The 26057-nt window shown below is 58.1% G+C and overlaps 2 protein-coding genes across 4 annotated transcripts in view; both read right to left on the bottom strand.

The window, feature by feature from the left end:
- Window positions 1–1238: 1238 nt before the first annotated feature.
- On the bottom strand, window positions 1239–8461 carry LOC148813570 (uncharacterized). Its single transcript, XM_088908057.1, has 7 exons — window positions 8395–8461; window positions 6895–7200; window positions 5317–5622; window positions 4312–4605; window positions 3827–3901; window positions 3058–3168; window positions 1239–1430 (listed from the first exon to the last, which is right to left on the bottom strand). The coding sequence occupies exons 1-7, from the start codon at window positions 8459–8461 to the stop codon at window positions 1384–1386; spliced, it is 1206 nt and encodes a 401-aa protein (XP_088764183.1). The 3' UTR covers window positions 1239–1383.
- Window positions 8462–11494: 3033 nt separating this feature from the next.
- prrc2a (proline-rich coiled-coil 2A) overlaps window positions 11495–26057 on the bottom strand; it is a 29182-nt gene continuing 14619 nt past the window's right edge. For all 3 annotated transcript variants that reach the window (XM_088908153.1, XM_088908152.1, XM_088908154.1), the window contains exons 7-17: window positions 23862–24085; window positions 23028–23110; window positions 22783–22934; window positions 20505–20610; window positions 19739–19901; window positions 19189–19302; window positions 17872–18475; window positions 16921–17111; window positions 16203–16509; window positions 15909–16113; window positions 11495–15361 (exon numbers count right to left, since the gene is read on the bottom strand). In XM_088908153.1, coding sequence (XP_088764279.1) covers window positions 12529–15361; window positions 15909–16113; window positions 16203–16509; window positions 16921–17111; window positions 17872–18475; window positions 19189–19302; window positions 19739–19901; window positions 20505–20610; window positions 22783–22934; window positions 23028–23110; window positions 23862–24085 — 4982 coding nt within the window. In that variant the 3' untranslated portion in view covers window positions 11495–12528. The remainder of the gene's footprint in view (window positions 15362–15908; window positions 16114–16202; window positions 16510–16920; window positions 17112–17871; window positions 18476–19188; window positions 19303–19738; window positions 19902–20504; window positions 20611–22782; window positions 22935–23027; window positions 23111–23861; window positions 24086–26057) is intronic.

Below are 26057 nucleotides of genomic sequence, written 5' to 3'. Positions count from 1 at the left end.
TCCAGGTACTGACCAGGCTCCCACCTGCTGGGCTTCAGTGGGGCTGCCAGTTGTGAGTTGCAGGGTGATGTGGCTGCTGGCTGTAACTCTGTTGCCTGTGGCTCAAGGTGGAAGGTTATCGCTGGTAACACACCGCGGTGAATGATTTTAAGGCAGGTCGGTGTTAATCGGCGTTTCTGTGTGCTTGTTTTTCGATGTGCCTATTTTTACGTCTACACAAACGGGATGTTTTTTTTCCCCACGATCAAACCTGTTGGTCGCGCTGTCCTTAATGTGTCCACTCCGCCCGTGGGCCTTAAAAGGGGACGGGGAGACCAGCGCCAAGTGGGTAAGGGTGACGGTCGTCGCTGGTCTCCGAGTCACAGCCTAGAAAAGGTCCTTCAGACGCCCATCACCTCCTCAGCTGGCCGGAGCAGTACAGCCCTGAGGTTCGGAGAGAGGAGCACCCAGAGGGAAACCCACACGAACCTGGAGGGAACACGCAAACTCCACCCAGACAGCGCCCCCCCTGAGATCTTCGAACCCAGATCTCGCTGACCGCCGCGCCCGCTTCACCACCTGCACTGGGAAGGAGAGCTTCTTGGGCGGCCCTGCGCAGCGGTGGCCCGTGTTACGAACGCAGCGGTTCTGTGAGCGCCGTGCGCCGCGTTCCCGCCTCCCGGGGCGCGGAGCCGTGACGAGAGAGAGAGAGAGAGAGACACGCGGAGTCTTCCTCAGCAGATCCCAGACCCCAGCGAGACGCGGCAGCATCAGAGACTCCGGCGTCAGCCATTCCTGTGGTTCTGCAGGTCCAGTCCAGCTCTGTTCACCAGGAGGCCCAGATCAGAGCAGGTAACACACACAGCTCTCTAAAGAGATCACAGCCTGCTTCCTGTGTGCAGCCTGAAGATCTCTGTCACACTGTCACACATCACCGGAAGTCCGATTTAAGAGCGGCAGAAACCACTGCAGTATCTACTCCCCCTATAGAGCAGGGCAGAGAGGCTGTGTGTATGTGTGTGCAGACACTGTGACTCGGGGTTAGCTAGCTGTGTGTGTCCTTGGGACCTGCTGCTGTATGAGGGCTGGGGCTGACAGTATACAACAGGTACACACCTTCCTGTTCAAGGTCTTGGTTTAATCAGAGTGTGAACAGAGACTCCGAGTCTGAACACAGTCTAGTTAAAGACACTGAGGGGTCACTGATACTGTCTGCTGTTCACTGGTATCTGACTGATTAGTCACCTAGTGCCCCCTGGTGTCCAAGAGAAGAATAAGGTGTCACAACACTGCCTGAGCTGACTTCATATTTTAGAATACATATTGCTATTTAAAATGCACTTGACAGGAATTCAGCTCAGCTCAGAGGGAACACGGGCCTCTAACATCCTTTCTCTTCGTTTATCACAGTCGGGACCGGACCTCCAGTTCCACCTCAGGAGACGAGTCTTCTGTAGGGAGAATCAGATCAGACTGTAGTCAGCAGGAGGATCACCACCACCTGACAAACTGAAGCTGATGGACTGAGACTGAGAGTCCCTGGTGAGAAATTCAAGCACAATTTGGTCTGTTACTGGAGTTTACAGCCTGTGGACAGACCTGCTCTAGACTGACTCCACTGCTCCATTACTTGAGTTTACAGCCTGTGGATAGACCTGCTCTAGACTGACTCCACTGCTCTGTTACTGGAGTTTACAGCCTGTGGACAGACCTGCTCTAGACTGACTCCACTGCTCTGTTACTGGAGTTTACAGCCTGTGGACAGACCTGCTCTAGACTGACTCCACTGCTCTGTTACTGGACTTTACTGGACAGACCTGCTCTAGACTGACTCCACTGCTCTGTTACTGGAGTTTACAGCCTTTGGACACACCTGCTCTAGACTGTCTCCACTGCTCCGTTACTGGAGTTTACAGCCTCTGGACACACCTGCTCTAGACTGTCTCCACTGCTCCGTTACTGGAGTTTACAGCCTGTGAACAGACCTGCTCTAGACTGACTCCACTGCTCTGTTACTGGAGTTTACAGCCTGTGGACAGACCTGCTCTAGACTGACTCCACTGCTCTGTTACTGGAGTTTACAGCCTGTGGACAAACCTGCTCTAGACTGACTCCACTGCTCTGTTACTGGAGTTTACAGCCTCTGGACACACCTGCTCTAGACTGTCTCCACTGCTCCGTTACCGGAGTTTACAGCCTGTGAACAGACCTGCTCTAGACTGACTCCACTGCTCTGTTACTGGAGTTTACAGCCTCTGGACACACCTGCTCTAGACTGTCTCCACTGCTCTGTTACTGGAGTTTACAGCCTGTGGACAGACCTGCTCTAGACTGACTCCACTGCTCTGTTACTGGAGTTTACAGCCTGTGGACAGACCTGCTCTAGACTGACTCCACTGCTCCATTACTTGAGTTTACAGCCTGTGGATAGACCTGCTCTAGACTGACTCCACTGCTCTGTTACTGGAGTTTACAGCCTGTGGACAGACCTGCTCTAGACTGACTCCACTGCTCTGTTACTGGAGTTTGCAGCCTGTGGACAGACCTGCTCTAGACTGACTCCACTGCTCTGTTACTGGACTTTACTGGACTGACCTGCTCTAGACTGACTCCACTGCTCTGTTACTGGAGTTTACAGCCTCTGGACACACCTGCTCTAGACTGTCTCCACTGCTCCGTTACTGGAGTTTACAGCCTGTGGACGGACCTGCTCTAGACTGACTCCACTGATCTGTTACTGGAGTTTACAGCCTGTGGACGGACCTGCTCTAGACTGACTCCACTGCTCCATTACTTGAGTTTACAGCCTGTGGATAGACCTGCTCTAGACTGACTCCACTGCTCTGTTACTGGAGTTTACAGCCTGTGGACAGACCTGCTCTAGACTGACTCCACTGCTCTGTTACTGGAGTTTACAGCCTGTGGACGGACCTGCTCTAGACTGACTCCACTGATCTGTTACTGGAGTTTACAGCCTGTGGACGGACCTGCTCTAGACTGACTCCACTGCTCCATTACTTGAGTTTACAGCCTGTGGATAGACCTGCTCTAGACTGACTCCACTGCTCTGTTACTTGCCTGTGAGTTTACTGTTCCTCCTCTTGGTATAAATGATGACCCCAAAGATCAGAGGGATGATCAGGACAACAAGGAAAACCACCACTCGCACTGCCAGCTTCACTGCTGAGCCTGGAAAGAAGTGTCAGAGAACAATATAATTTACTTTGATTGGTTTGACATAATCATGATCATTTCTTCCACGTGCTTGAAGCAGGATCAATATATCCTGTTATCCCAAACCTGCAACGTCAGTAGCTATTAGAGTTACTGTAAACATGTATTTTAAGAAAAGGTAATAACATTAAAAACCTAAAACCTAAAAAAAAGATTAAATATTTAATTTTCTGGTGTGTTTGCAAATAAGGTTGCATAAAGTAGGGGCTGACACTTTCCCACAATGACACTGGAGGAGGAGAGGAGGATGGACAGACAGTGAGAGAGAGAGACTGGAGGAGGAGAGGAGGATGGGCAGACAGTGAGAGAGAGACTGGAGGAGGAGAGGAGAATGGACAGACAGTGAGAGAGACTGGAGGAGGAGAGGAGAATGGACAGACAGTGAGAGAGACTGGAGGAGGAGAGGAGGATGGACAGACAGTGAGAGAGAGACTGGAGGAGGAGAGGAGGATGGACAGACAGTGAGAGAGAGACTGAAGGAGGAGAGGAGAATGGACAGACAGTGAGAGACTGGAGGGGGAGAGCAGGATGGACAGACAGAGTGAGAGAGACTGGAGGAGGAGAGAAGGATGGACAGAGTGAGAGAGAGCAGGATATTCTCTATCTCAAGCACCTGCTGCAGGAGGAGCTGTTGGTGTTGCAGCAGGAGCAGTTGGAGAGGCAGCAGGAGCTGTTGTCGCTACGAAGTCTGGGAAGAAACACACAGGGGACACGGGTTTCCCCTTAGATACAGATGTCGACCCTCGAGGTGCCTTGTCTGTGACACTGGCGCAGCTCCGGCCAGACAGCAACCGAGGAAAAACAGAGAGAGAATATCTAATCCCTGAATTCCCACACCTGCCACAATCACAACAACTCCCAATCCTACTGGGAGAGGGAGGAGGGAACTCCGCTGAACTGGCAGCCCAGTTTCTTAGTACGAACAGTGAAAATGAGGGTTTGCTTAATGCTACACACAATATGAAGGACAATCTGTGTGAACTTCACTGCTCCCTCCTGTGTTAGATCACATCTCCCCTGCCGGCTGTGGTCTGAGGGCTGCAGTCTCACAGTCACACAGAGGAACAGACAGACAAGCCCCCGTCAGCAGCAGACTACCTGTGAGCAGAGTGGAGTATCTGTGTGTGAACTTCACTGCTCCCTCCTGTGTTACATCACATCTCCACTGCCTGCTGTGGTCTGAGGGCTGCAGTCTCACAGTCAGTGTGGAGCTGCAGGGAGAGGAGCTGATCTGGTATCTGTCTCCCTGCAGCTCAGCTCCTGTCTCAGTCACCCAGATCACTTTAATTGATGCTTGTAGGTATGAGAGTTCAGGACCCTGATAAGTGTCCAGGAGACAGTGCAGAGTCACAGTGCTGCCGGTCCTCAGCTCTGCCCCTGGAGAGACTTGAACTGGGAAACAGAGAGACAAGATCACAGGTCACAGAGCAGGACTGACTCAGGGCTGAGCAGAGAGGACAGAGCTGTTGGCCCCTGAGGAGCACAGAAAGGACTGAGAGCCTCTTCTGCAGACATCTGTCCTGCTGCACAGTGTTCTCCACCTCAGCACACAGTAGCACTTAGTGCAGAGTTTACAGACCACCCCGTATCTGGAGGGCCCAACAAACTGAGCACAGGCTTCTATGTTCAGAGTGAGTGAGAATAGTCCGTTTGCTGGTAGTGTAGTATCAGGGAACAGTGCAGTCAGTGAGCACCAGTTTAAAGACAGTGTTGCACAGATACTCCAGGTTACAGATCCTTTATCATTGTGATTTCCATGTCTTGTCTGAAGCAGTGCAGAGTACTTCAGCAATTCACAGATTATCTTGCTAATGTGATCTAAAAGTGAAGCTCATGTTTCTATACCTGTGTTATCTTGGACACAGAGGTGACCTTTTAAAGGTTTGTTTTGGTTTCCATTGAGAGCTCTCACGAATTCAGGGCTTTTAAGTTAGAAGGGGTTTCAGTGCAAGAGAATAATTTTATTACATTATGATCCAACTGTGTTTTAAACTCATGTGTTGGCTGTGTTACCATTAAAATTCTGCTTCAGAAACACAAAACCTGTTTGAATGATCAGAAATGTATTTGAGATTCGGCGGTATGAAACTGACAGAGACTTACTGGTGAGGAGGGACAGATAGACATGAGAATCCTGTCCTTGCTGCTGGTCATTGACATACTGCTGACAGATGTACAGTCCAGTGTCCTGTGTGCTGAGAGTGTGGACGTGCAGAGAGCAGTCAGACCCCAGACTCACTCTCCCTGGCTCCTGGTCTCTGATCTTTCCAAGATTAACCAGTTCAACAGCTGCTGTCAGAGATCTGGACACGAAGAGCCATGTAGTTGTGGAACAGTCTGTCCTGTTCACTCCTCTACAGGGGAGAGTGACACTCCCTCCCACAGTGGAGAACACATTGGGGACAACACCTGGGGGAAGAAAATGAAGAAATTCAATTCTCATCTGTTAGTGTGCGAAACTGACACAGTCTGTGGTCAGTAACTGTGGGGCTCACTTCCCTGCCACTCAGATCCCTAAGAATTAATAAGGCTCAATTAAGCTCTGTCTGATCTACTGAATCCACACTGACGATCAGACTGCAGTGTGTGTCTCCTCTCTGTCTGATCTACTGAATCCACACTGACGATCAGACTGCAGTGTGTGTCTTCTCTCTGTCTGATCTACTGAATCACACTGACGAGCAGACTGCAGTGTGTCTCCTCTCTGTCTTATCTACTGAATCACACTGACAATCACACTGCAGTGTGTCTTCTCTCTCTGATCTGCTGAATCACACTGACGATCAGACTGCAGTGTGTGTCTCCTCTCTGATCTACTGAATCACACTGACGATCAGACTGCAGTGTGTGTCTCCTCTTTGTCTGATCTACTGAATCACACTGACGATCAGACTGCAGTGTGTGTCTTCTCTCTGTCTGATCTGCTGAATCACACTGACGATCAGACTGCAGTGTGTGTCTCCTCTCTGTCTGATCTACTGAATCACACTGACGATCAGACTGCAGAGTGTGTCTCCTCTCTGTGTGATCTACTGAATCACACTGACGATCAGACTGCAGTGTGTGTCTTCTCTCTGTCTGATCTACTGAATCACACTGACGATCAGACTGCAGTGTGTGTCTCCTCTCTGTCTGATCTACTGAATCACACTGACGATCAGACTGCAGTGTGTGTCTCCTCTCTGTCTGATCTACTGAATCACACTGACGATCAGACTGCAGAGTGTGTCTCCTCTCTGTGTGATCTACTGAATCACACTGACGATCAGACTGTAGTGTGTGTCTTCTCTCTGTCTGATCTACTGAATCACACTGAAGATCAGACTGCAGTGTGTGTCTCCTCTCTGTCTGATCTACTGAATCACACTGACGATCAGACTGTAGTGTGTGTCTTCTCTCTGTCTGATCTACTGAATCAGAGTGACGATCAGACTGCAGTGTGTCTTCTCTCTGTCTGATCTGCTGAATCACACTGACGATCAGACTGCAGTGTGTGTCTCCTCTCTGTCTGATCTACTGAATCACACTGACGATCAGACTGCAGTGTGTGTCTCCTCTCTGTCATGTAAACTCATGTGTTGGCTGTGTTACCATTAAAATTCTGCTTCAGAAACACAAAACCTATTTCAATGATCAGAAATGTATTTGAGATTCGGCGGTATGAAACTGACAGAGACTTACTGGTGAGGAGGGACAGATAGACACGAGAATCCTCTCCTTGTTTCTGTCCCTTGACAAACTGCTGACAGATATACAGTCCAGTGTCCTGTGTGCTGAGAGTGTGGACGTGCAGAGAGCAGTCAGACCCCAGACTCACTCTCCCTGGCTCCTGGTCTCTGATCCTCCCCAGAGTAACCAGTTCAACAGCTGCTCTCTGAGATCTGTAGCTGAAGAGCCATGTAGTTGTGGAACAGTCTGTCCTGTTCACTCCTCTACAGGGGAGAGTGACATTCCCTCCCACAGTGGAGAACACATTGGGGACAACACCTGGGGGAAGGAAATGAAGAAATTCAATTCTCAATAATCTGTCAGAGTGAGACACTGAGAGTCTGTGGTCAGTAACTGTGGGGCTCACTTCCCTGCCACTCAGATCCCTAAGAATTAATTAGGCTCAATTAAGCTCTGTCTGATCTACTGAATCCACACTGACGATCAGACTGCAGTATGTGTCTTCTCTCTGTCTGATCTACTGAATCACACTGACGATCAGACTGCAGTGTGTGTCTCCTCTCTGTCTGATCTACTGAATCACACTGACGATCAGACTGCAGTATGTCTTCTCTCTGTCTGATCTACTGAATCACACTGACGAGCAGACTGCAGTGTGTCTCCTCTCTGTCTTATCTACTGAATCACACTGACAATCACACTGCAGTGTGTGTCTCCTCTCTGTCTGATCTGCTGAATCACACTGACGATCAGACTGCAGTGTGTGTCTTCTCTCTGTCTGATCTGCTGAATCACACTGACGATCAGACTGCAGTGTGTGTCTTCTCTCTGTCTGATCTACTGAATCACACTGACGATCAGACTGCAGTGTGTGTCTTCTCTCTGTCTGATCTACTGAATCACACTGACGATCAGACTGCAGTGTGTGTCTTCTCTCTGATCTGCTGAATTACACTGACGATCAGACTGCAGTGTGTGTCTCCTCTCTGTCTGATCTACTGAATCACACTGACGATCAGACTGCAGTGTGTCTCCTCTCTGTCTGATCTACTGAATCACACTGACGATCAGACTGCAGTGTGTGTCTTCTCTCTGTCTGATCTACTGAATCACACTGACGATCAGACTGCAGTGTGTCTCCTCTCTGTCTGATCTACTGAATCACACTGACGATCAGACTGCAGTGTGTCTCCTCTCTGTCTGATCTACTGAATCACACTGACGATCAGACTGCAGTGTGTGTCTCCTCTCTGTCTGATCTACTGAATCACACTGACGATCAGACTGCAGTGTGTGTCTTCTCTCTGTCTGATCTACTGAATCGCACTGACGATCAGACTGCAGTGTGTGTCTCCTCTCTGTCTGATCTACTGAATCACACTGACGAACAGACTGCAGTGTGTGTCTCCTCTCTGTCTGATCTACTGAATCACACTGACGATCAGACTGCAGTGTGTGTCTTCTCCGTACCTGTCCTGTGAGGTGCAGTGTGTTGAGGAGGGAGGCTCTTACCTGTGCTGAGGTGAGCAGTGTTGAGTAGCAGCACCAGCAGCAGTCCTCTCTCAGTGTCCACACTCATTCTCACCCTGTCCCTGTGATCACTCTCTGCTCTGTATCTCTCCAGGACAAGCACAGCGCCTCAGAGTGTGAGAGTCAGTGTCTTATACTGAGAGCTGTGACGCAATTTCCCTTACACTGCTGGGCCTGAGTCTCTTTTAGATTCAGTGTGAAGCATGTTCAGACAAATATGGTAAAGACAGCACACTTCCGTGTTCTACACACCCAGCCTCTGTCTCACACTTGGTTAATAGGTTCATTGTCGCTGGTCTTTTAATGAGATCAGTGATCATGTTCACCACTGAATCTCAGAGTCACTGACTGATCACTGTCAGCACTGGGACACAGAATCACTGAACACCATCAGCACTGAGACACAGAGTCACTGATCACACGCCATCAGCACTGGGACACAGAGTCACTGAACACACGCCATCAGCACTGGGAAACAGAGTCAGGGAACACATCTCTACTGAGACAGAGTCACTAAACACTATCAGCACTGAGACACAGAGTCACTGAACACACGCCATCAGCACTGGGACACAGAGTCAGTGAACACCATCAGCACTGAGACACAGGGTCACTAAACGCGTATCCACTGAGATACAGTCCCTGTACACACCATCAATAAGCATCATCTCACTTGAGATAGAGTCAACTGAACACAGCAACCACTGAAACAGTCACTGAACACAGTTTATCCCCCTGGGAAAGAGTCAGTGTGTCTGAAATACAGCAGCAAGAGGTTCTGTACATCTCCAGGTACAACAGCTCCAGCTGAGCTGAAGACGGTCTCTGGGCTTCATTTTCACAAAGAAACCAGACGAATTCTCTCTCCTCTCTCCAGGGTGTGGAATCCAGGCCCGTCTCGCTCCTCCTGTTGCTGCTGTCTGACTGATCCAGGGTCTTGTCCAGCCTCTTCCCCGGGGAGACGGGTGACAGTGAGTGTTTCAGCCCCTCGTCCCCTCTCGTCTCTGGTCCTGCTGGCGGGTCACTGGGAAGGACTCTGCTGGTGAGGAGAGGGAGCAGGGCTGCTGTCCAGAGCTGCTGAGAGACACTTCTCCCCCTGAGCTGGACCAGCAGAACCAGGCTCTAGGGCCGCCGGGCCCCGCTGGGAACCAAGGAGCTCTGGGGAGACAGTGTTTGTGGAGTTTGGGGCATTTTAACCTGTTTCTGTTTCTGTCCGTCCTATGAGAGTCGGTGAGGAGCTGAACCCACAGGAAACGACCTCAGTGGCCCCGTGACCAGTCTGCACACATCCTGCGTCTATAAATACCCTTTAATAACAGTGATGTCTCTCATCGCTGAAGCACCTTTCCAAAGAGCAGGACGCTGTGCAGAAAAAGTAAGAGAAAAACTCAACCAAGAGCCCCCAGGTTTATACGGGTCGGGTGAAGGGCGATCAGACACAGGCCCTGGTGCAACAGGTGGGAAAGGTTTTGAGTTTGGATTTGAAGAGAGTCCGAGAGTTTGTCTCAGAGTCTGAGGATGGAAGAGAGAGATCAGATCTCTTTATCGGCCCTGTACAATTTCCTGCATGAGGAACGTGTCTTCTCCCAGACCCCAGCCTGCTCTCCATGAGACACACAGACAGGGAGAGAGAGAAGCTGGGGGTCAGAGCGCAGGGTCAGACAATTATACAGCACCCCTGGTGCAGCTGGGGTGAAGGGCCTTGCTCAGGGGCCCAACGGAGTAGGATTCCTCTGCCGGCAACGGGATTTGAACCTGCAACCTCCCAGCCACTGGCGCAGATCCTGAGCCACAGAGCCACTGCACCGCCCTCTCTTTTTAAGGACACCCCTCTCGACAGACTGTGAAACAGCGACAGGAAGCTCGTATTCCTGCCGGCACAACAGCCTCTACCTGTTCACACTCACTACAGCACCGGTCACATCGAACCCACAGGAAGGGGAGGGAGATCAAACAGACCTTTATTGTTTTAACATCACTCTGTTTCAGTCTCACTAGTCCTGAGTTCCAGTGCTGCTGCTCACAGGGCTGAACTGTGGGGGTGCGAGAGCTGCTCTCTGCTCACAGCCCTGACTCCGATCTGTATCAGGGAGCCCCTCAAGTCCTGTCCTCACACAGACATCGGACCTCTGTCTCTCCTCGTCTGTTCAGACTTTACAGCCCTTGAAAACGCTCTCGGCTGTGAGATCACTGTCAGTTCCTGCTTCCTGTGGTCGGTCTATCTAAACATGTGAGGGGTCAGCATGTCTCCTGTGACACTGACCTCTGTCTTTATTATTGAAGTTCTCTGTCACTCCTCACCGGAAGTCTGATTTAAGAGCTGCAGAAACCACTGCAGTATCTACTCCCCCTGGAGAGGAGGGCAGAGAGGTGTGTGTGTGTGTGTGTGGACACTGTGACTCGGGGTTAACTAGCTGTGTGTGTCCTTGGGCCCTGCTGCTGTATGAGGGCTGGGGCTGACAGTATACATCCACAGCTACAGCCTGACATAGTGACACCAGCTGACACACGTTCCTGGTCGAGGTCGTGGTTTAATCAGAGTGTGAACAGAGCAGAGACCCAGCCCGGAATTCAAGTGAAAACACAGGGCTCAGACCTCACACGCCAACATCCCTTCATGACACTCCCGAGCCCGAACACAGTCTAGTTAGCACTTCCTGCGCCGAGCTGCTGCACACCGCAGGTCCTCGAATCTCTCAGTGCCGTTTCTCACGCAGGAGGGAGGCTCTCGCCTGTGCTGAGGTGAGCAGTGTTGAGTAGCGGCACCAGCAGCAGTCCTCTCCCAGCGTCCACACCCATTCTCTCCCCCCCCCACACCCTCTCTCTCTCCCCAACACGCACGCCACGGTCTGGTGAGAGGTTACTGCAACAGCTCTGCTTACATCCAACCTACACTCAAGAAGAAGGAAACGATGTCCCAACGTCTGGGCAGGGGCCATCAGTGAAGCAACGTGTCTGGCAGGAACATCTGGACACAACCGTCCTTCTCTTCCGCCGTTAACAGAAACGATAACTCACACGGGATCAGGGACCAGGAAGAGGAGGAGGAGGAGGAGAAAAAAACACCACAGAGGAAGCGGGCTTTCCATTAAAACAAGATTTTTTTTATTTAACTTTCTTTTTAATTATTACAATAAGACACTTCTCTGCTCATACATTGCTCCCTTGAACGTGATAAAAATAACAGCGACTCTGCGTGGAGGGGGAGAGGAATGCAGGGGGGGGGGGGGCCAGGAACGCGCTTCAGCGCACGCGCGCACACGTGTGTGTGTGTGTGTGTGTGTGTGTGAGTGAGAGTGTCACGGACCTGCTTGACCGCACCACGGCCCCCCACTGGGGCGGGTGGAATTCTCAAACCGAGTGCCCCCCCCCCCTCGCCACGCCCCACAGACGAGCTTCCCAGCGCCCCCCGGAGCACGGCCTTCCCCGTGCCGAGTACTCGATTACTAACCCCCCTCCCCTGCCCCCGGTGGAGGGGGGGGGGGGGCAGGCTGGCCAGACTAACTCAAAATCCTGCCGTTCAAAAAAACCCACCCGGACCGCGGGAGAACCCCTCCCTCTCTCTCTCTCTCTCTCTCGGCAGAGGGAAGGAGGGGGGGAGCCTGGTCTCGCCAGGAGGGGAGCAGTCCGGAGGAACTTTGGGACGGGATCCGTTTTTCCCGGGTGGCCCGGCGACGTGGAGGAAGTCCAGGAGGAAAAAGAACTCCCCCCCCCAGGCCACGGCCCCTCCCTGAACCAATAGACACGCAGCCAGAGTAGAAACCCCCCCCCACCCACTCCCCCGGACTCTCCCACTGTCTCCCCCGGTCATTCTCCTCTCGACCGGCCCTCCAGGCGAGCTCGGGAGGCGCCCCAGCTCCGGGGCCGAGCGGGGCGCAGTCCGGGGGGCGAGGGAGCGAGCGAGCCGAGACGGAGAGCGAGGAATGTGAGCTGGGGGGGGGGGGGTACCTCCTTACAACTCGGGGAGACCGCAGAGAAGGGAGACGAGACGGCCGCGGGTTCGACAGCACGGACACTAGGGGGTGGATACGCGGGGGCGGGGGGGGGGGGGGGAGGTTCACCCCCATCTCCCCCTCAAGGTTCACAGCCCTTTGAAGGGGGAAAACCCGGCCGGCCCTACTTCCTGTTTCGCGACGAGGGCCAGCTGTTCGCGGCGCCGCCGCCGCCGTTGCTACGCTTGTCTCCACGGCTACCGCCGCCGCCGCCGCCGGGGCCTCCAGCTGTCCCCCGGGGCCCTCTTCCTCCTCCCCCTCCTCCTCCCCCCCCTCCCCCGGGAGCCCCTCTGCGGCTCTGCCGCTCCATCCCGGGCCGCTGGCTGGAGAAGCTGCGCTTCGCCGCCGCGTCCCTGGACGAGGGGTCCCCCCCGCCGGCCCGGCCGCCCCCCGCGGGGTGGTGGTGATGGGGGTGGTGGTGGTGGTGGTGGGGGTGGGGGTGGAACGCTCTGCCCCCTCCTCCCCCTCCCCCCCCCTCCCGCTCGCGGTGCTCGGCGAAGTCGCTGCTCTCCGACGCCGTCTCCCACTCCTCGTTGGCCTGGTCCGAGTTCTGGTTGGACAGGTCCGGGGACTTGGTGCCCGCGGGCTCCCGGTGGGGGTGTCCGTGGGGGGGCGGCGGGTAGTGGTGGCTGTTGAGGTGCCCGTGGCCGTTGTTGGCGCCGTGGTGGGGGCCGGGCGCGGGCGCCGCGGGCGTCTCGGCCTTCTCCTGCGGCAGCGCCAGCGGCGGCGGAGGAGGATTGTGAGGAGGCCCGGCCGGTGCCGGCGGCGGCGCGGGCTGCGGCTGGCCCCCCACGGCGCCGTTCATCCGGGCCGCGTTCTCGCGCTCCTGCCTCAGGCGCCGGAAGCGCGGGGGCTTGTCCTGCTGGTGCTGGGCCCGGCCGTGGCGCCGGCGGCGCGGGGGCCTGTCGAGGGGCCGGGCGGGGAAGCCCGCGGCGGGCGGGGGGGCCGCGGGGCCGGCCGGAGCCCCTTCCCCGTTGTCCAGGCTTGGCGGAGCGGGCGGCTGGGGGGCGGACGCCGCCGCCGCCGGCGCCGGGTTCTGGTTCTGGTTCGGAGGCGGGCCCGGGCCCTGGCTGGGGTTCTGGCTAGGCTGCGGATCCGGCTGTTTCTCCCGCCTCTCCCCCTTGCCCTCCTTCGGCGGCGCGGCGGAGGGGCCCGCCTGCTGCTGCTGCTTCGTCTTCGACGACGACGAGGACTTGGAGGGCCAGCCGCCGGCCTGCGAGGCCGAGGAGGAAGAGGCCTGCCGGCTTCCGGGGGCGCCTCCCCTGTAGCTGCCCCCTCCTCCTCCCCCTCCTCCCCCCCGGCCCCGGCGGGACGGGACGCCCCGGGGGGTGAACACCCTGCCCTGGGGCGCCCGGCCGGCGGGAAAGGCGCCGCTGTTGCTGCTGCTGTTGGTGGCGGCGGTGGGATTGCCGTCCGCCGCCCCGCCCTTCGGCTTGCGGTCCTCCTTGTCCGACTGCGCCAGGTCGCTGGCCGCGCTCTCGCTGCCCGTCTCCGAGCCCCTCTGCCGCCGGCGCTTGGGCACCTCCTCGTACTCCGAGCCCTCACTCCTGGTCTCGCTGCGGTTGCGGGCGCGGCCCGGGTTGGGCCTGCCTCCTCCTCCTCCGGCGCCGCCGCCCTCGGCCTTGTGCGAGCTGGGGTCCGGGCCGCCGGGCGGGTACGCGCCGCTCCTGCCCCCGGCCCGGCCCTGGCCGCCGCCGCCGCCGCCGCCGCCGCCCCCCGCGCTGTAGCCGCCCCGGTACCCCCGGCCGCGGCCGTAGAACTCCCCGCTCCTGCCCCGGGAGGCCCGGCTGCCCCGGGCGGGGTGGTAGGAGCCCGCCTGCTCGTAGGAGCGCTCCCTCTCCCGGCGGGAAGCGGGGTACCCCTGCTCCCCTCCGCCGCCGCCGCCGCCGTCTCGGGGCGCCTTGCCCGGCCTCTCCTTCTCCTTGGCGCCGTTCCTGGGGCGGGGGGCCTCGTCCTTGCCGGGGAGGGGGTCGCCGCCCGCAGCTGGCTTGGCCTGGGGGTCCCCGGATCTCGGCTCCCCCTCCGCGGGCGCCTCCCTCTTCAGCTCCTTCAGGATGGGCCTCTTGATGGGGCCCGCGCGCCGGCCCTGCTGCTGCTGCTGCTGCTGCTGGGCGAGAGCCCTCTCCGCGCCCGCCTCCTCGCCGCCCCCGCCCCCGCCCTTGCGGCCCCCGGAGCGGGGCCCCCAGTGGGTCTCGGTCTTGTGCTCCCGGCCCCCCCCGCGCTGGGGCTTGTGGTGAGGGGGGGCGGCGGCGGCGGCGGCGGGGGGGGAGACCCGGGCCGGCGCCGCCTTGTCCTGCTTCCTGCTGCCGCCGCCCGCGTCCTCATGACGCTGCTGCTGCTGCTGCTGCTGCTGCTGCTGGGGGGCCTTGTCGTCTCTGGCCGCCGAGGAAGAGGAGGAGGAGGAGGAGGAGGAGGAGGAGGACGGGGCGGCGGAGCCCGGCTCGGGGGCCGGCTTCTTCCCGGGGTCCCTGCCGTTCTCCGCCCTGCGGGGGTGCTGCTGGGGGAGGAGGTGGGGCGGCGGCGCCGCCGGCTGAGGATGATGGTGGAGGTGAGGAAGGTGGGCGGGGGGCGGCGGCGGCGGCTGGCCGGCCGGCTCCCGCGGGACGTCGGGGGCGGGGCGCCCGTTCCGGTCGTGCCCGTAGTGCCCCGCGTGAGGGTGGGGGTGGGGGAGGCCGCCGGAGCCCCAGACGGGCGGCGTGGCCCCCCGGGGGTCTTCGTCGCCGTGGCCGAAGCGGTGCGCCCCCCCTCCCGCCCGCTGCGGGGGGCCCCGCGCCCCGTTCTCGGGGAAGGGCTGGAAGCCCCGGCTGCCGCCCAGGTAGGACTGCGGGTGGGCGGGGTGGTGGGGGGGCGGGGTGTGGGCGGAGGGGCCCGCGGTCTGGGGCGCTGCCGGCGGCGGCTGCTGCTGCTGCTGCTGCAGGGGTCCCCCGTCCCTCAGGCGGACCGGAGGGGTGTCGCTCCTGTGAGGAACCAGAGAGAGGCCGTGTCTACCGTTTCTCCCGCCATCTTCCTCTCGCGCAGCACCGGAGCCCTCCTGCTCTCCTCCCATCATGCCCCTCTCCCTCCCCACTCGCACTGTAGCCCTCCTGCTCTCTTCCCATCATGCCCCTCTCCTCTCCCACTCGCACTGTAGCCCTCCTGCTCTCCTCCCATCATGCCCCTCTCCTCTCCCACTCGCACTGTAGCCCTCCTGCTCTCCTCCCATCATGCCCCTCTCCTCTCCCACTCGCACTGTAGCCCTCCTGCTCTCTTCCCATCATGCCCCTCTCTCCTCCCACTAGCAAAGTAGCCCTCCTGCTCTCTTCCCATCATGCCCCTCTCCTCTCCCACTCGCACTGTAGCCCTCCTGCTCTCTTCCCATCATGCCCCTCTCTCCTCCCACTAGCAATGTAGCCCTCCTGCTCTCTTCCCATCATGCCCCTCTCCTCTCCCACTCGCACTGTATGCGCCTCCTCTCTTCCTCCCATCATGCCCTTCTCTGCCCATCATGCCCCCCTTCCCCCTCACCTGGGACCTTTGTCATCCTCCTCGTGCTTCTGCCTCAGGGGGGACCCCAGGGGCCGGCCCTCCTGGGGGGGCCCGAACACGTCGGGGCCCCAGGCCAGCTTGGGGTCCATGGGGGGCGTCCCCCGGTCGCGCAGCAGGGAGGGGTGCCTATCGAACTGGTCCGAGCCCGACCCCCCGCTGTCGGAGCGCTCGCGCCCCATCAAGCCTGGAGAGACAGGGGGGGGGGGGGGTGAGTACTGACACGCAGGGGTAACGAGCGGCGCCGGGGGGGGGGCTCAGGGGACAGGGGCTCACCTGAGGGGTGCATGCTGGGAGGGTAGTAGTCCAGGGGGGGCGGGCGGCCCTGCATCATGCGGGGGTCCATGTAGGGTGTCATCATCATCCAGCGGGGGTCGAAGTTCATGGGCAGGGGCGGCGGGCGGCCGATGGAGCCGGGGGGGTACATGGGGGGCTGCTGCTGCTGCTGCGGCTGCTGCTGCTTGGGGGCGCCCTGCGGGGGCAGGGGCCCCGGGGAGGGGCCGGGCGGGGTCAGCTGGCTCTGGGCCACCTGGCTGTGCTGCTGCTGCTGCTGCTGCCACTGCTGCTGTTTCAAGAGCTGCTCCTGAGAGACAGAGAGGGGAGACAGAGACAGAGACAGACACAGAGACAGAGACAGAGAGAGGAGAGGGGAGAGAGACAGAGAGGGGAGAGAGACAGAGAGGGGAGAGAGACAGAGAGGGGAGAGGGGAGACAGGAGAGAGAGACGGGAGAGGAGACAGAGACGGGAGAGGAGACAGAGGTTAGTCATGGTTTTCCAGAAGAAAGCCAGACCTCGGGGAAACAAGTACCACTTCAGACTCAACAACAACACACTGGAGCACACTCCCAGCCACACACACTGGGCACCGCGGGTCTGACTATGGGCTCGTCTGGGAGTCTGGAGCTGGCAGTGAAGGCACTGGGGGAGAAGGCACGCAGGGCTTTCTACACAGTAAGAAGGGGGCTCTTCCACATCAACCCAGTTCGAACTCACCTGCTGCTGCCTCTGGAAACGGGGCGGCAGCGACTTCTGGAACTTGGAGAAGCCCTGCGAGGACGGGGGCTGCCGACCTCCTGACCCCAGGGGCTCCACCTTCGACCCCTCCGCAGCCCTGACCCCGAACCCCTCGTCCTTCACCTCGCCGGCATCGGCCTGCACAGAGGACAGGGCGCCCTGCTGGGACTCTGGAGAGAGAGAGAGAGAGGGGTTCATACAGACACACTGACTGGACACTCCAGTACATGAACACTGCACTGAGAGAGAGAGGGGTTCATACAGACACACTGACTGGACACTCCAGTACATGAACACTGCACTGAGAGAGAGAGGGGTTCATACAGACACACTGACTGGACACTCCAGTACATGAACACTGCACTGAGAGAGAGGGGTTCATACAGACACACTGACTGGACACTCCAGTACATGAACACTGCACTGAGAGAGAGAGGGGTTCATACACACACACTGACTGGACACTCCAGTACATGAACACTGCACTGAGAGAGAGAGAGGGGTTCATACAGACACACTGACTGGACACTCCAGTACATGAACACTGCACTGAGAGAGAGAGGGGTTCATACAGACACCCTGACTGGACACTCCAGTACATGAACACTGCACTGAGAGAGAGAGGGGTTCATACACACACACTGACTGGACACTCCAGTACATGAACACTGCACTGAGAGAGAGAGGGGTTCATACAGACACACTGACTGGACACTCCAGTACATGAACACTGCACTGAGAGAGAGAGGGGTTCATACACACACACTGACTGGACACTCCAGTACATGAACACTGCACTGAGAGAGAGAGGGGTTCATACAGACACACCGAGAAGAGAGAATATCACGATCTCTATTATCACTGTGACGTCACCATCTGTACAGTCCTGACTCCAGAATCTCTGCCTGGCATGGTGGGTGGGGGTCTCACCAGTGCTGGAGTCGTAGCTGCTGTTGCTCCCTGCTCTCTGCCTGTTGCCGCCGCCGCTGTTGTGCTGCTGCTGCTGCTGCTGCTGCTGCTCCTCAGTTTCTGCCCCGGGGGAGGGCGGCTGGCTGGCGGCCGCGGCCGAGGGCGGCTGGGGGGGGCCGGGCGCCCCCGAGGAGGAGGAGGAGGAGGAGGAGGAGGAGGAGGGGGGGGAGGAGGGGGTGGCCGGGGCGGAGGCCGGGGCGGTCGTCGGCGGCGGCTGCGCTTTGGCGCCGCCCTGCTGGTGCTGCTGCTGCTGCTGCTGCTGCTGCTGCTGCTGCAGCTTCTCCTTCTCGTCCAGCCGCTTGAGCTTCTCGGCGCAGGCCGCCCGCCGCTCCTCCTGCATGCGCCGCTCCTCCTCCTCCCGCCGCCGCCGCGCCCGCTCCACCGCCGCCGAGATCTCCGACGACGACTGCTTGCGCCGCTGGCGCCACGTCTCGTCCTCGTCCTCCGCCGGGCCCGGCTGGGGGGGCGGCGGCGGCTGCTGCTGCTGCTGCTGCTGCTGCTGCTGCGGCCCCTGGGGGGGCCCCGCCGGCGGCGGTGGGGGCTTCTGGGGGGGCGCCGGGCCGGTCTGGGGGCGAGCGAACACGAGGGAGACGGAGGAGAGGGGAGAGGGGGGTGAGAGAGTGAGGAGTCTGTCCTGACATGAGCAGACACACAGTTACCCCCCAGATCACACACACACACCTCGAAACACACACACACACCCCCTACAACACATGATCACACACACCTCGAAACACACACACACACACACCCCCTACAACACATGATCACAGACACACACCTCGAAACACACACACACACCCCCACAACACATGATCACACACACACACCTCGAAACACACACACACACCCCCTACAACACATGATCACACACACACCAACCCCCTACAACACATGATCACACACACACCCTCTCTTAATCACACACACCAACCCCCTACAACACATGATCACACACACACCCTCTCTTAATCACACACACCAACCCCCTACAACACATGATCACACACACACCTCCCCTCAATAACACACAACCCCCTACAACACATGATCACACACACACCTCCCAGATCACACACCCTCTCTCAATCACACACACCAACCCCCTACAACACATGATCACACACACACCCTCTCTCAATCACACACACACACACACCCCCTACAACACATGATCACACACACACACCCCTCCCTCCTCAAATCACACTGGATGCCAAGACCCCCCAGAGAGCCGCACAGCCCCTGACCCCTGACCCCTGACCCCCGACCCCTTACCTGCGGGGCCTGCCTGTAGTAGCCGCAGGGGCCCTGGCCCATCAGGGGACCCGGCGGAGCAGGGGGGGGCGTGGCGTTCTGCTCGCGGGCGCCGGGGGCCGCCGGCCGCCGACCCTGGGGGGGCAGAGACAGAGAGTTACAGAGCGCCGGGGAGCGGGGTACACCACAGGAGGGGGCTGGAGGACACTATTCCTCCGAGACAACGCCCCCACACACGGATTTCGAGGACGCACAAGGGCCAGGACTCGACGCAGACGAAAGCGCGCTCGCCGAGTGGAGCGGTCCGTCGCGTTTCACTTGTTTATTTACTGCTGTGGAGCCCCGAAACAGAAGAGGCAGCTCACCCCAAAAACATCCCAACACAGGGCCAGGTGAAGAAACGCGTTTCTCTCGCCCCGGTGCGAGGCGAGATACCTGCTGGGCACTGCTGGGGGAGAGGGGGGCAGAAGAGACAGGATACAAGGAAGACGGGGTGCAGTGTGCAGAGAGTGGGGTACAGGTGTGTGGGGGTGCAGAGAGGGGGGTACAGCGCCGGCGTCGCCCCCCGTACCTGGTAGCTGTTGCCGCCTGGGCCCCAGCCGCCTCCCCCGTCCTCGGCCCAGGCCGTCTTGCTGGGGGGTGGCTCCTCGGAGGGCGGGGTGCGCCGGGTGTCCCCGCCGCTGTCCGAGCCCCGCGGCCGGGTGCCGTTCTGAGGCCGCTGCTCCTGGGAGTCCCTGCAGGGGGAGAGGGGTCAGGGGTCAGGCACAGCTGGAACATCACAGCCCACCAGTGTCTGTGACTCTCTCATTCTCCCCCCCTCGACACTCCTCCTCCTCCACCACCCCTCTCACCTACTCATCCCCTCATCTAACCCCTCCCCACCCTCTAACAACCCCTCCCCTCACTCCCTAACCCCTCCCCCCCGTCTCTCTCACCCCTCTCCTCCCTCCCTCTAACCCCCCCCTCTCTAACCCCTCCCTCTTCACACCCTAACCCCTCCCCCCTCTCTAACCCCTTCCTCTTCACACCCTAACCCCCCTCTCTAACCCCTCCCTCTTCACACCCTAACCCTTCCCCTCCCTGCCTCTAACCCCTCCCCCCTCTCTAACCCCTCCCTCTTTACACCCTAACCCCTCCCCTCCCTGCATCTAACCCCTCCCCCCTCTCTAACCCCTCCCTCTTCACACCCTAACCCCTCCCTTCCCTGCCTCTAACCCCTCCCCTCCCACTAACAACCCCCCCCATCTGTCTCGCTCTCTCACCCCTCTCCCTCCCTCTCTATCTGACCCCTCTCCCTCTCTCCGACTCTCACCCCTCTGCCCCCCCCACCCCCTCACCAGGTGCAGTTCTTCTGGCCGTCGGCCTTGTCCTCCTCGGGCTCCTCGTCTCCCTCGTCGTCGCTGAACTTCAGCTTGGCGGAGTAGTCGATCTCCTCGTGGGCGCCTGCGGGGACAGAGCCGCGCTCGGGTGAGCTCTCACGCCTCCGACACCGGCCGCCGCCGAGAGCAGCCGCCAGCCCCCAGCCCCCAGCCCCCCGAGACACCCGCTCCGCGTTCGCGCCACCAAATACACCAGCAGTACGGAAACAGCTACAGGGCTTCAAAACTACCGCGTAACTCTAAAGCACTTGACACACTGAAGGGGACTCACTGAAAATAACAGCGATTCTCCTGCACCACTAACCCCACCTGGGAGACGCACAGCGATCATTGTGCACCAGTAACCCCACCTGGGAGACGCACAGCGATCATTGTGCACCAGTAACCCCACCTGGGAGACGCACAGCGATCACTCTGCACCAGTAACCCCACCTGGGAGACACACAGCGATCGTTCTGCACCAGTTACCCCACCTGGGAGACGCACAGCGATCGTTCTGGAGCAGTAACCCCACCTGGGAGACGCTCAACGATCGTTCTGGAGCAGTAACCCCACCTGGGAGACGCACAGCGATCACTCTGCACCAGTAACCCCACCTGGGAGACACACAGCGATCGTTCTGCACCAGTAACCCCACCTGGGAGACGCACAGCGATCGTTCTGGAGCAGTAACCCCACCTGGGAGATGCTCAACGATCGTTCTGGAGCAGTAACCCCACCTGGGAGACGCTCAGCGATCGTTCTGCACCAGTAACCCCACCTGGGAGACGCTCAGCGATCGTTCTGCACCAGTAACCCCACCTGGGAGACGCTCATCGATCGTTCTGGAGCAGTAACCCCACCTGGGAGACGCACAGCGATCGTTCTGGAGCAGTAACCCCACCTGGGAGACGCACAGCAATCGTTCTGGAGCAATAACCCCACCTGGGAGACGCACAGCGATCAGTCTGCACCAGTAACCCCACCTGGGAGACGCTCAGCGATCGTTCTGCACCAGTAACCCCACCTGGGAGACGCACAGCGATCGTTCTGGAGCAGTAACCCCACCTGGGAGACGCTCAACGATCGTTCTGGAGCAGTAACCCCACCTGGGAGACGCACAGCGATCGTTCTGGAGCAGTAACCCCACCTGGGAGACGCACAGCGATCGTTCTGGAGCAGTAACCCCACCTGGGAGACGCACAGCAATCGTTCTGGAGCAGTAACCCCACCTGGGAGACGCACAGCGATCGTTCTGGAGCAGTAACCCCACCTGGGAGACGCACAGCGATCGTTCTGGAGCAGTAACCCCACCTGGGAGACGCTCAACGATCGTTCTGGAACAGTAACCCCACCTGGGAGACGCACAGCGATCGTTCTGGAGCAGTAACCCCACCTGGGAGACGCTCAACGATCGTTCTGCACCAGTAACCCCACCTGGGAGACGCACAGCGATCGTTCTGGAGCAGTAACCCCACCTGGGAGACGCTCAACGATCGTTCTGGAACAGTAACCCCACCTGGGAGACGCACAGCGATCGTTCTGGAGCAGTAACCCCACCTGGGAGACGCACAGCAATCGTTCTGTAGCAGTAACCCCACCTGGGAGACGCACAGCGATCGTTCTGGAGCAGTAACCCCACCTGGGAGACGCACATCGATCGTTCTGGAGCAGTAACCCCACCTGGGAGACGCACAGCGATCGTTCTGGAGCAGTAACCCCACCAGGGAGACACACAGCGATCGTTCTGCACCAGTAACCCCACCTGGGAGACGCACAGCGATCAGTCTGCACCAGTAACCCCACCTGGGAGATGCACAGCGATCAGTCTGCACCAGTAACCCCACCTGGGTGACGCACAGCGATCGTTCTGGAGCAGTAACCCCACCTGGGAGACGCACAGCGATCGTTCTGGAGCAGTAACCCCACCTGGGAGACGCACAGCGATCGTTCTGCGCCAGCGGCCCCACTGCACACAGATCAGGTTTATCCTTTTAGTCCCTGCCTTGCTGGGCTGCTGAAATGTCAGCTTCTTTCCTGGTAAAACGCTCTGTTCCTCATCACTAACGTCAGGAAAACGTGATGATCTCCTCGCCTAACTGATGCATCGATTGTAACTGCAGTGACCTGAGCAGATATCCTCTAGCCCCAGGGGACTATGGGGCAGCTGATGGGGACCAGCGGACAGGAGCTCAGCCGGGGGTCACGGGGGGGGGGGGGGGGTCAAGGAGTCGAAGCAGAAGGAGGGGGCACCTACCGGCCCAGCCCTCGTCCCCGTCGTGGTCCAGCTCGTCCAGCTCCTTGAGGTCGTCCTGCTTGAGGATGGACGGGCGCTTCACCGCCTCCGCCCCCCGCCCGGGCTGGGGGCACGGACCGCCGCCGCCGCCGCCGCCCTGGGCCCGGGAGAACCTGCGGGCGGGGAGGGGGGGTTAACACAGCAGCACAGGCAGCGTGACCGGGGAGACCCCCAGAACCACAACATCAGCGGCTGCCCTTTCTTACCTGGGGGCTTCAGCAGGTGTGGGGTATCTGTAGGGCCCCTGGGGACCATAGGGCGGGGGGAACGGCAGGTACGGGGGGTACATCTGCAAGAAGACGGGGGGGGAGGGGAGAGAGGGGTTTAATACCAGCTGTTTCAGACAGAGACAGGCAGGCAGACAGACAGACACCCGCAGAGACACAGAGACACTGGCAGACACCCGCAGAGACACAGAGGCACAGAGACACTGGCAGACACCCGCAGAGACACAGAGGCACAGAGGCAGAGGCAGACACCCGCAGAGACACAGAGGCAGAGGCAGACACCCGCAGACACACAGAGACATTGGCAGACACCCACAGAGAGACACAGAGCAGAGGCAGACAGAGGCAGAGACGCAGAGAGAGACGCAGAGAGAGACGCAGAGAGAGACGCAGAGAGAGACGCAGAGAGAGAGGCAGAGAGAGAGGCAGAGAGAGAGGCAGACACCCGCAGAGACACTGGCAGATACCCGCAGAGACACTGGCAGACACCCGCAGAGACACAGAGGCAGAGGCAGACACCCGCAGAGACACAGAGACATGTGTCTCCAGCTGTGTCTGGCAGACACCCGCAGAGACACAGAGAGACACAGAGCAGAGGCAGAGGCAGAGACCCGCAGACACACAGAGAGACACAGAGGCAGAGGCAGACACCCGTAGACACACAGAGGCAGAGGCAGACACCCGTAGACACACAGAGGCAGAGGCAGACACCCGTAGACACACAGAGACAGAGGCAGACACCCGTAGACACACAGAGACAGAGGCAGACACCCGCAGACACACAGAGGCAGAGGCAGAGACCAGTTCACTTACGAACGGAGGCATCATCCCGCGGTAGGCCGAGAACTGCGGGGGCACGGGCGGCTGGGGGAGGGGCAGCGCGCCGCTGGCGGGGGGGTTCCTAGGGGGGTGTTGCGCCGGCGGCGGCTGTGCAGCCGAGGGGGGGGCCCCCTCCTGGCCCCCCTCCTGGCCCCCCTCCCCGGGCAGGGCCGCGGCGTTGAGAGCACGGCCCCCACCCTCCCGCCAACTGGTCACATCTGAGAGAGACAGAGAGGGCAAGAGGGGGAGTGACCACACTGGACCGACGGCACCGTGAGACGCACTCTGGGATCAGAGAAACAGCCTTCCCCGGATCGACACAGCTCATCCCAGAATTCCCACAGCTGCCACAATCACAACAGGGCCCAATCCTACTGAACTGGCAGCCCAGTGCGTGATCTCCTGTCCCAGCCTGAGGAATAGACAGTGAGCCTGTCTCTCAATAATAATAATACAGTGTGTGGTCTCCTGCCCCAGCCTGAGGAACAGACAGTGAGCCTGTCTCTCAATAATAATAATACAGTGTGTGATCTCCTGTCCCAGCCTGAGGAACAGACAGTGAGCCTGTCTCTCAATAATAATAATACAGTGTGTGATCTCCTGTCCCAGCCTGAGGAACAGACAGTGAGCCCGTCTATCAATAATAATAATACAGTGTGAGATCTCCTGTCCCAGCCTGAGGAACAGTGAGCCTGTCTCTCAATAATAATAATAATACAGTGTGTGATCTCCTGTCCCAGCCTGAGGAACAGACAGTGAGCCCGTCTCTCAATAATAATAATACAGTGTGTGATCTCCTGTCTCAGCCTGAGAAACAGACAGTGAGCCTGTCTCTCAATAATAATAATACAGTGTGTGATCTCCTGTCCCAGCCTGAGGAACAGACAGTGAGCCTGTCTCTCAATAATAATAATACAGTGTGTGATCTCCTGTCCCAGCCTGAGGAGCAGACAGTGAGCCTGTCTCTCAATAATAATAATATAGTGTGTGATCTCCTGTCCCAGCCTGAGGAACAGACAGTGAGCCTGTCTCTCAATAATAATAATACAGTGTGTGATCTCCTGTCCCAGCCTGAGGAACAGACAGTGAGCCCGTCTCTCAATAATAATAATACAGTGTGTGATCTCCTGTCCCAGCCTGAGGAACAGTGAGCCTGTCTCTCAATAATAATAATACAGCGTGTGATCTCCTGTCCCAGCCTGAGGAACAGTAAGCCCGTCTCTCAATAATAATAATACAGTGTGTGATCTCCTGTCCCAGCCTGAGGAACAGACAGCGAGCCTGTCTCTCAATAATAATAATACAGTGTGTGATCTCCTGTCCCAGCCTGAGGAACAGACAGTGAGCCTGTCTCTCAATAATAATAATACAGTGTGTGATCTCCTGTCCCAGCCTGAGGAACAGACAGTGAGCCTGTCTCTCAATAATAATAATACAGTGTGTGATCTCCTGTCCCAGCCTGAGGAACAGACAGTGAGCCTGTCTCTCAATAATAAAAATACAGTGTGTGATCTCCTGTCCCAGCCTGAGGAACAGACAGTGAGCCTGTCTCTCAATAATAATAATACAGTGTGTGATCTCCTGTCCCAGCCTGAGGAACAGACAGTGAGCCTGTCTCTCAATAATAATAATACAGCGTGTGATCTCCTGTCCCAGCCTGAGGAACAGACAGTGAGCCTGTCTCTCAATAATAATAATACAGTGTGTGATCTCCTGTCCCAGCCTGAGGAACAGTGAGCCTGTCTCTCAATAATAATACTACAGTGTGTGATCTCCTGTCCCAGCCTGAGGAACAGACAGTGAGCCTGTCTCTCAATAATAATAATCCAGTGTGTGATCTCCTGTCCCAGCCTGAGGAACAGACAGTGAGCCTGTCTCTCAATAATAATAATACAGTGTGTGATCTCCTGTCCCAGCCTGAGGAACAGTGAGTCTGTCTCTCAATAATAATAATACAGTGTGTGATCTCCTGTCCCAGCCTGAGGAACAGACAGTGAGCCTGTCTCTCAATAATAATAATCCAGTGTGTGATCTCCTGTCCCAGCCTGAGGAACAGACAGTGAGCCTGTCTCTCAATAATAATAATACAGTGTGTGATCTCCTGTCCCAGCCTGAGGAACAGACACTGAGCCCGTCTCTCAATAATAATAATACAGTGTGTGATCTCCTGTCCCTGCCTGAGGAACAGTG

Source organism: Atractosteus spatula (genome assembly GCF_055471065.1).
Source record: "Atractosteus spatula isolate fAtrSpa1 chromosome 10 unlocalized genomic scaffold, fAtrSpa1.hap1 SUPER_10_unloc_1, whole genome shotgun sequence".
Taxonomy (NCBI): domain Eukaryota; kingdom Metazoa; phylum Chordata; class Actinopteri; order Semionotiformes; family Lepisosteidae; genus Atractosteus; species Atractosteus spatula.
Note: the sequence above shows the minus strand (reverse complement) of the source record. Positions and strands in the feature narration are given on the sequence as shown.